Source organism: Taudactylus pleione, unplaced genomic scaffold (assembly GCF_031769625.1).
Source record: "Taudactylus pleione unplaced genomic scaffold, aTauple2 ptg000345l, whole genome shotgun sequence".
NCBI classification, from domain to species: domain Eukaryota; kingdom Metazoa; phylum Chordata; class Amphibia; order Anura; family Myobatrachidae; genus Taudactylus; species Taudactylus pleione.
In genome coordinates, this window is record NW_028284746.1 from 2,827,366 (window position 1) to 2,837,500 (window position 10,135).

General features: G+C 48.6%; 1 protein-coding gene across 1 annotated transcript in view; it reads left to right on the top strand.

Annotated features, from left to right (window-relative positions):
* The window catches only part of SREK1IP1 (SREK1 interacting protein 1), a 99,785-nt gene that overhangs the window by 52,171 nt on the left and 37,479 nt on the right, over positions 1-10,135 (top strand). The window contains exon 3 of the mRNA XM_088444063.1: positions 1,124-1,270. Within this exon, the coding sequence (XP_088300189.1) occupies positions 1,124-1,270 (147 nt within the window). The remainder of the gene's footprint in view (positions 1-1,123; positions 1,271-10,135) is intronic.

The following is a 10,135-nucleotide window of genomic DNA, read 5'->3' on the forward strand; positions in this document are numbered from 1 at the left end:
CCCAAAGGCTGCACTAATCGCGGGTTTCTGCTCACACCCAACTGGCACGAGCTGAAATCCTTGTAAAGTAGGGCTTCTGGGCTGGGCGCAAGTGCCAGGCGCGCCTTACCTGCAGTACGCCCATCACCTAGCTAATCCCATGCATTAGGGTGAGAGAATGTGGCAGTTGCGAACAGCTCTGGGCTGGTCACGCAAACAATTGAACAGCTGGTGGTTGCTTTAGACGGGAGCGATAAACAATTGAATTTGTTGTATGTCGACCTGTTCACAATGTTGGATTCTGAAATGTTGACATTCTGCACAATACTGACATTAGGGGTAGGCTGCGGGAGGGGAGGGTGAGGGTTAGGCTGCGGGAGGGGAGGGTGAGGGTTAGGCTGTGAAGGGTAAGGGCTAGGCTGTGGGGGGGGGGAGGATTAGGGTTGGTCTGAGGGAGGGGAGGGTTAGGGTGCGGGGTGGGGGGAGTTAGAGTTAGGCTGCAGGAGGGGAGAGCCAGAGTTAGACTGTGGGAGAAAGGGTTGGGGTTAGACTTTGGAGGAGGGTTAGGGATATGAGTAGCGCACCGGCCACAGATGACTCTGCCGAAAACTCTGCGTCATGTTGGCATGCTGTATGTCGACATGGTGACGTTGACACAATCAACTCATCCCTGTAATAGTAGATGATAAATTTAGTCTGAAACCAATACCCATGTCTTGTTACATTACCAACACCATCTGAGAGCGGATTATTATGGTGGGTACACACTGGACGATATGTCGTCCGATCCGGAGCATCGAACCGGCATATCGGGCACATTGTCTAGTGTGTACCCACTATGTCGCTGACTGTGCGGGTTATCAACGACATCCTCCATCGGTCCTACGTGCAGGGCCAACGGGGGATGTCTTTGGCGAGGGCGATGCTGTCAAATGCAGCATGGCCACCACCGTCACTGCCCGCATTGACAAGTGTGCATGCACTTGCCGATGATCGTTCCCCGGCCAGGTCCCATCTAGTGTGTACCCAGCTTAACATTTTTTATTTGTATATTTTTTGGGGTTGTTTGTTTTTAAATGAACTTTTCATAAAACATACAGTGCTGCTGCGTGAAAAACTTGCCTCCCGTCTGTCTCCCGTCTAGCGGGCCACCTGACATTTGAATGCAGAAACTTCCTTCGTGTGGATCCGCAGAGGGACATTGTGCTAGATGTCAGTAGCACCAGCAGTGAAGACACCGATGAAGAAATAGAGATTTTAAATAAACCCCCAGTTTCTGCAGAAACCAAAAGTAAGTAACGAGAACAGTATTTGTTATAATATTATCTGTGAGCTGTATGCAATCTTTTTACATTTTTCGATTGTTATTTTAATAGTGTCACATTAATTCACTGTGTCAGTTCAACTAAAGGAGATCGAGTGTGGCAGAGGTTTCTTTATTACTTCTAAAATGTATATTAATATATGTAGACATCCTGAGAGGCTACTGAACATCCATAGACCATCAATCTTCTCATAATACTGGAAATCTGTGGTGGTGGAAATCTATATCATTATGGAACATCAAAAACTTACACAATGGACCTCATTCAGACCCGCTCGCAAGCGGGTCGATGTTTGGCTGTGCGCACGTGCAGCGGCCACACTGCACGTGCGCAAGCCCGGAGCGAGAACGAAATTCTCTCGCTCCGTGGCTCACTACAAAAGGGGGGGCTGTCGATGTTGATCATTAGGATGTTGATCGACAGCTCGACCCGTTTTGTAGGTGTGGAGGGGGGGTGGCTTCACAAACTGAGGCGTTCCCAAGCGAATGCCTGCCGTTTGTTTGCGGCCCCAGAGCCGAAAGCTCTCTGGGGCTTGCTCAGACGAGACCCTACCACAAGGGTCTCGTCGCAAGCCCCGACCATCGCGACCATCATCCTGGTCGCTCGTTAAAGCTGTGGGTGGTAACCCACAGCCTAGCGAGAGGCCAGGAGGCCGGCTCAGAAAATGGAAGCAGCCGCCCTCATTCAGAGCGAGCGCTCGCATTTCGCGAGCGCCTCTGAATGAGGTCCAATATCCGCTAAGGAATAAATTCCCATAGTAATCATTGTTAGTTTCCGGTGTCACAAGCAGTGGAAAAGATGGGGACACACACACACAACGGGCGGCACTCCTAGGACTGTATTATAGCGTTACTTACAATTCAACCAGCCAAATGTATACCATTTGGGTCTTTATTGACCCTTTTTCAAGGAACAATAAATATACAAAAATATCATCTTACCTTTCTAGAACCCCCACTGCAGTCTGCTGGTCCGTCACACAATGGTTAGTTCTAGAAAGAGGTGGTGTACTGGACCTCTGACGTCACAACCATGTGAGACCCGCGACAAAAGGGGGAGGGGCAAGGTTCAGAACGGGGGCCAAAAGTGTCCCCTCGCGGGCTCGCTCGCCACAGGTTTATATTCCCCATCTATGCCCACGTGGATGGTAACACTGGTGCAGTGGTCACGTGGTTGTGACGTCTGAGGTCCTTTCTCCAACTTTGATCTAGGAACAACAGTCACACCATGCACGAGACGGCCGCATCCACCTCACATCTGGCAAGTCAGACCGGAAGTGAGTCTCCGGGAAGCACCTCCCTGTTGCCAGGCAACCAGATCCGACAGTAAAAACTGACATACCCAAGCTAAAAAACAACAATGGATATAAAAAGGATATGATTGCCTGATTGCTCTGCTTATGTTCAGCTACGTAACCACAATATATCGTGTGTAAAGCAGCAATGCATACAAAATTAATCACAAGTATGACAGCACGTGTACAGGAGTGATTTGGAGTCAGAATATAGCTGTGTGCCGTATCTATAGAAGGGGGGCTGACCTATCACGAGACCTGCCCGGTGGCAGTGAGCGGTGTGTGGTAGCTGAATGGAACACTTACTATAAAAAAGGGCTATGGAGCACAAAAAGCTACAGGACTAGACAAAAAAGTAACATAACGAGCATAAGTATAGCCAGCTGCACCCATGTTGAGAAAAAAAAAATAGTGTAGCACAAAATACATATGCAGTGTATCACAAAATACATATGATACAAAAAATGTAGACTTAAGAAACTAAAAAAAATCCTAATCAGGAGGATACTATAAAAGGAGGAGACTAAATCGTGTAGCAAAAATGCGTAACAAATAAAGTAGAAATACTGGTATTCCCTGAAGGTACAGATATAACACATCAAAGACTTCTACAATAACCATTAAGGACTGTTATATCCATAATTATCATTAGGAGACATTAGCATCAGGGGCATAGGTCTCTGTGCAGACCGTGCTTTGTTATAAATAAAGATGCAGTGACCCTATAGTACAATAACATTCACATGTGTTCAAGCAATATGAAAGCCGCAAAATTGAGTTTCAATCTGCAGAATAAGTCTTTATAGTTATATATATATATATATATATATATATATATATATATATATAATTATTTTTATTTTTTTTAGTTCTACCAAGTCAGCGCCTGGTTAATGTCTCATCACTGGATATATTATGCTGGGGGTGGTGAGAAGAGCGCAGTTGGATTTTTTTTCCCACTCGCACCTTCCACAGTAATTTTAAAGTGGTATCCCAAAATTTCTACTTCAGGGTTCATAGAAGGTCCACAGGAAACTTTTGGGTATAGGTGATACCGAAGACATCCGGGCACCATGCAGTTTCTCCCAGGATGCAACGGGGCCTCCCTCTATACCCCGCCCCCGGCCGGAGTCTGGTCACTGTATTGCATTGGGAAAATTTCAAGTTTTTTCTAAGTGCGGTTAGCGTGAACAGTCCAGTGGAAGTTCGCACAGCCACATCATGACCAGGCTGGTCCAGAGACGCTGGTACTGATCCGTGCCTCTCGGCGGGCCTCAAGGGTCTTGGCTAGCAGGGACCCCGGAGGATTCCTAGACTGCGGCTGGACATTACGGGGTGCAGGTAAGCGAGACGCATCGCGGTGGTGCGTGCCGAGACGCAGACTTTTTGCTCCCAAGGTTCGGGGACACCCTGGGGATGACCGCAAGTGTGGCCAGGCACTGAGTCTTGCGTCCACACTAAGCTGCCTGGGATTTGGGACTGGAGTTCTGCAGAACACTCCAGCGTACCAGGAGTTAAACGCAGGCCAGGGGAGGCATCCTTCCCTGTCTAACAGCCAACTCCTCCCCGCTGCTGAACGCCTTTCCACTGTGGTCTGGCTTGATCTGTGACAGCATCCTGTTCCCAACTCCGCCTCCCAATGAGTTATTCGACGGTCATTCTCCTGGCTGTGTGGCGCTGATCTCCACATGCAGTGTGGAGTACGAGTCCCCCTACATACCTCTCCTCTGGTTTTAAAAGTGATGTTGCCCATAGCAACCAATCAGATTCTAGCAATTATCTTCTAGTAGGTGCTAGTTAAATGTTAAGTAGAAGCTGACTGGTTGCTATGGGCAACATCACTTTTAAAACTCACTTCTAAAAACTCTCACTTTAGTAAATTTGCCCCTAAGCCTCTGTAGTTGATTTAAGGAAGTGCCACTAAGTGCAGGTATTATTGTTTTCTGCATTTGTTTGCGACTGTATGCTAGCTCTATCTGTTTTATTTGCTAAAAACTATCATTTTGTTGCTATCCCTGTACCTATTCTGGGCCATAAGCACGGGTGTGGCACAAGTCGGAGCTGAGACTCAGTCTCTGTTAAGAGATCCTCTTTACTATGTCTGGCAGTGAGTGATATGACCAACTTAACCCTTATTAAACTGCTCTGTAAAAAATGTACAGCAGTGTTGGGGGCAGAGGAGCTATGTTTCCGGTGTTACACTGCCCCGGGTCCTTCTGAGGCTTCTGCCATTCAGCAGTGTAATGTTCTGGTTTAGTTGTGGACCCGGGGTGGTGACAGGAGCAAACACAGAAGCAGATTTAAATAAAAAAGTAGAATTTTTAATGAGTGGATTAGAAGACATGGGAATGGCAAAAGCAAAAGTCCAGGTTTAGCACTGAAGTGCACTTGATTACTGTAGTGATGATAATGGGAGAATGTCCAGAAAGTGGCAGATAAGAACAGTCCAGTATGCATGTTAGTGAGTTGAAATAAATACAAGCAGAAGTGATGAGTCCAGCTGGGAGTGAAATGAAGGCAGGGTGCAGGGTGTCAGCAGGCTCAGGCACTCAGGCAGGGGAAAAGGTAGTGGAGGATGCAGGGTAGTCCTGCGGGTTTTTGGAGTTGACAAGCAGGCTGGCAGGTAGCGTTTACACAGGTAACAAGAGGTGAGCACAGAGAACTCCCTCTCAGCTAGGCTGAGATACACGTTGCACTGGCAATGAAGGAAGGCTCTGGACCTTCCTAAATACCCCGTGCTGCGCTATGACTGGCTGGAGGGAACACATGATTCACCAGGATTGGGCAGTTGAATCACATGGTCAGAAGGCAAGATGGCGGTGCCCATGCCAAACGGAACGGAAACACCGCCAGGCCTTATCAGCCCTGAATGACAATGTGCCCATACAGAACCACGCGCAGCCAAAGCCTCACGCCAAACACCAGCACCACTGGCAGGCAACCCCCGCCATAGTGACCTCACAGGTAATACCCGCCGACCACCATGCCGAGAATCCCTTGCCGTAACAAGCAGGAGCCGCCATGGGAGTGCTTTGCAAAAGCACGAACAATGATTGCAGGGCGTTTAGCAGGCCCTCCTATGTGTCCACAGTTCAGTTTTTAGCAACAGCACCTTTTGCCAGTGCAAAACCTGCTGCAACCTCCTACACCTTCACAGGTGTTGCCCCCTCAGTGGGTTAATACAGTTCCTGCTATTTTGCAGGGTGCGACTGAGATAGGTGCTTCCTGCTGACATATCAACAGACCAGCTAAAAGGGTCTTGCTATCGTCGCAATATACTGTATGAGATGATGATGATGTGTCATCTGATGATGGACTGCTTGTGGATGAGTCTGACTCTGAGCTACCTCCTCTGGAGGTGGGGGTCAAGTCTACTATATATATTACAGGGCTAATACAATCTGTAAAAGCAGCCCTGATCATTGAGGAGGATGAGCCTCCTGTGCCTAAATCTAGGCATGCATATTTCATGGAAGAAAAGGTGACTGAGGCTACATTCCCATTGTCTGACCAATTGGTGAAACACTTGGAAGTAGCTTGGACAACAGTATCAGCAGAAGCATCTAGTCTCTGCTTACCCTTTTGCTGAGAATTATTTTTCCAAATGGAAGACTCCACCAGTGGTGGATTCCCATGTCAAGCGCTGGGTAAGAAGCACAACGCTTCCTATGGCTTCCATGTCGTCCCTGAAGGATGTTACAGATAGGAAGGTAGAGGTATGCCTTAAATCTGTTTATTCCCTTTCGGCGGTTGCGTGCAGACCACCTATGGCCATTTGCTGGGTGGCTCGGGCCATGGAATGTTGGGCTAATAGCCTTGAAACATCCTTAGCCTCTAATGCTACCAGGGAACAGCTGAATCTGGTGGGAAATCTTAGAGATTTGGCTAACTATATAAATGAGGCAACTTTGGATATTGGCCTACTAAGTGCCAGGGTGTCTTCGATGGCCATTGCGGCTCGCCGTTCTCTGTGGCTCCGTTCTTGGAGAGCTGATGCAGAATCCAAGATGGGGTTGGAATGTTTGCCTTATGACGGTAAAGTTTTGTTTGGCCCTGATCTGGACAAGATTGTGAATACCTTAGCAGCAGCTAAGTCGTCTTCTCTGCCTTCTGCTCCGGCCTCTTCGGGGGTTTGGACTCCGTCCTCGGACCTATCGGGCCCTAGTCCTTTCCCAGGCCATCCACCACCAAGAAATCTGCCAGGCCTAAGAAGCAGCCCTGGAGTACCAGACGTCCGGCTGCAAGCCTGATGACAAGCCCTCCGCTTGACTGGATGGGGCCTCCTCCTGGGAGACCCCAGGGTGGGAGGCCCAACTTCTTCAGTTCGCCCAGTACTGTTGTCAAACTACCACGGATTCCTGGGTGAAGGTGTCACGAATGGTGTCTGTGAGTTACCTATCTCAGGTGATGAGTGGGATTCAACGGAGACCGACATGACTGGAACCACAGATGACGTAGATAGCTCTATTGCAAGATTTATGTAGCAGTGAGAACTGCCTTTGATGATGAATGACAGGAACTTGGAGGAACCAGACTGGGATCGGCAGGATGACTTGTTGAGTTGAACTGGTGAACTTGGAACTTGACTCTGGACTGGAATAACGTGGATTGAACTGATGAACTTGGAACATGACTCTGGACTGAAATAACGTGACAATGGCTGAAGGGAAATCGGGTAATGCTGAGACGAGGGCTAAACAGGGTAATCAGGAAATGGTGTGACACGGCTGGAACTCAGGTGCAGGCTGGATAAGGTAATTGGGAATAACAGGTTCAGGAAGGAATGGGTAGGTTTGGGATTTTAGGTTCAGGGAGGGAGTGGGTAGGTAAAATGAGCAGGAGTTGATCCACAGCAGGAAAGCATGATGCAGGTTTGCAAGGGTGCCAGGGATCAACCAGGAGTAGGGCTAGCAGAGCACAGGACTAAGGTCAGGAGCACAGGAACTCACTATTAGCTGATGCTAGCAGACGTCTGGATTGACAGGTATTGCTGTAGCAGGTATTCTGGTCCTACCAGGTGTTGCTGTAGCAGGTTTTATGGATTGCACCAGGGGTTGCTGTAGCAGGTTTTCTGGATGCACATGGGGTAGCTGTCAGCAGGAGTCAGGGATACACTAGAACATAGAACAGCACGAACCATACACCATGGAAGTAACAAGATGTTCAGGCCCAGAATGCTATCAGGGGAGGATATATATACCCTTGGTCTGCATGGTGGATATGGACAGGTGGTCTGGCAGTAGCATTCTGAGTGGTGGAAGGCACAACATGCAGAGGGAGTATTCATCTCTGCAGCACTGAGTCAGAACTACACCTGTGATTCCAATCAAGGCTAGCAGTGTTCACAGACAGGAAAGGACCCAGGTGAAATAATCACTGTGGAAGGAATGCAAATTACACATACAGATCCATGGAGACAGCTGGCAGTGGTAAGTCAACAGGCAAAAGGTGAAACCTAGACAGTTTCGTGACAGAAGGAAGTGGTCTCTCTGGGGTACGCCCTCTCTTTCCACAGAAGGCCTCCCCATCAATTCTTTTGCACAGGGCTTCCGAAAAATGCAGGCAAGGCTTTGGCTATTCAACAGGTGGTACAATCCATGCTACAGGCAGGAGTCATTGTACCGGTCCCGATGTCCCAAAGAGGACAGCCTTTTTCTAGTCCAGAAGCCAAACTGTTCTTACCATCCTATTCTCAATCTCAGGTTCCTGAACAAATTCCTCAGGGTACCCAGGTTCAGAATGGAGACCCTACGCTCAGTTATACTGGCTTTGGAACCTGAAGATTTTATGGTATCCCTGGATATTCAGGATGCATACCTGCATATTCCGATTGTTTCACCAGTGTTTTCTCAGGTTCGCTGTGTCACAACACATTTCCACATTTTGTGAGCACTGGAGGGCTATTTTAAAGAGACATGATGAGGAGGAGGATGATGATAAAACTGACACCAGTAGCACTATCGCAGCTTTCGATTAAATGTTTGCATATTGCCCCCCAGCCGATAATATACCTCTGATGCTAATGAATTAAATACTATCAAGTTTTGTCTATCTGTTTGGATTTGTCATTTCCATTTGTACTGGTGCAAGAAAGAAAGGATTTATAAAGTGGTAAAATAATATTGGCTTTGTTTTGTGTTTCTATTACATTTAAGTTAAATGCAACTTTCCCATTTATTAAGAACACTCTCATAACACTATTCTCTCCATTAAAATATATTTTATATGAACGTGTGTACTGTTTTGTATATTGAGGGGCAAAATCCATTGGCTGCGGTTTGACTGGCGCATTCTGTTCCTTGTGTAGAGTGCCCGAAGTAGAGACCTGCGAACAGCCCCAACGGAGCATGCTTGCCGGTTTCCTGTCTGCTCCTTCAGGTAGGGATCAGCCATGTTGGCGCGACGGTAATAGGGGGTGGTGTAGTGGCACGATCGCGTCATCATGGCACCGCCCCCGCCATACAATGCAGAGATTTCCAGAATTTTAAAGCAGGGGCAAGGCTATGATGTCTCTATTCAGCGCAAATTGAGTCATTGGACCCCCTCCGGACCACCCAAGGGCGAGGGATGGCATCCAAACCAGAGGTCTTGCCCTCTCCTGCGGGAGGCTGGGAGCGCCACCTGATATTCAGGAGCCTCCTGGCCATTGCGGGGGAGTCGGCAAATATGTAACGCAGCAGCTAAACCTTATTTCTGCTTACATCTCCGGAGGGCCATTAGTTGAATAGCTCCGTGCACTTTACACAGGGTAACAGATCGCGCAAGTCAAACAGCAGCTAAATTAATCTGCCCTTTTTAGGGACTTGTTATCTTTACATTACAGCAGGGGTGGGGATCTCTTTTCTGCCAAGGGCCATTTTGATTTTTAGAAAATCATTCGGGGGCCATACAAAATTATTAACTTAAAATTTGCCTCCTATATTTGGTTAAAAACATTATTAACTCACCCTTAATGCGATGGCTTCTCTTTGGTATGTTGCCAGGCAGAGTCTGCAGGGGCAGTCCCTATGGATATGTGACAGGCAGATTGATAAGTCAGCCCTGGGGCCCTCTCAGTCCTAACCAGCCTAATGACAGCACTGACTGTACACACCCCCTGCTGTGCCACCACTGTTAGGGTGAGACCCTGCACGCCCCTGCACTAACCAGGTCAATGGCAGCCATATGATAGCCCTGATTTCCCCCCCCCCCTTGTGCGCTGCCTGCCTGTCGCTGCTGATGGGGAGAGAGCCCTGCATTCCACTCAATGACAGCCCTGACATCCTGATTCCCCCCCTGTGCTACCTGCCGCCGCTGATGGGGAGAGAGCCCCTGCCCGAATCCGCCCGATGACAGCCCTGACACCCTCCACCGCTGCGCTACCTCCCGCCGCTGATAGCCGATGACAGCCCTGACGCACACACCCTCCCCCCGCTGTGCTACCTGCCGCCGCTGATAGCGCAGCGGGGGGAAGGGGTGTGTCAGGGCAGTCATTGGCTACCAGCCGCCGATGACAATCCTGACATTCCCGCTGCGCTACCTGCCGCCACTGACAGCC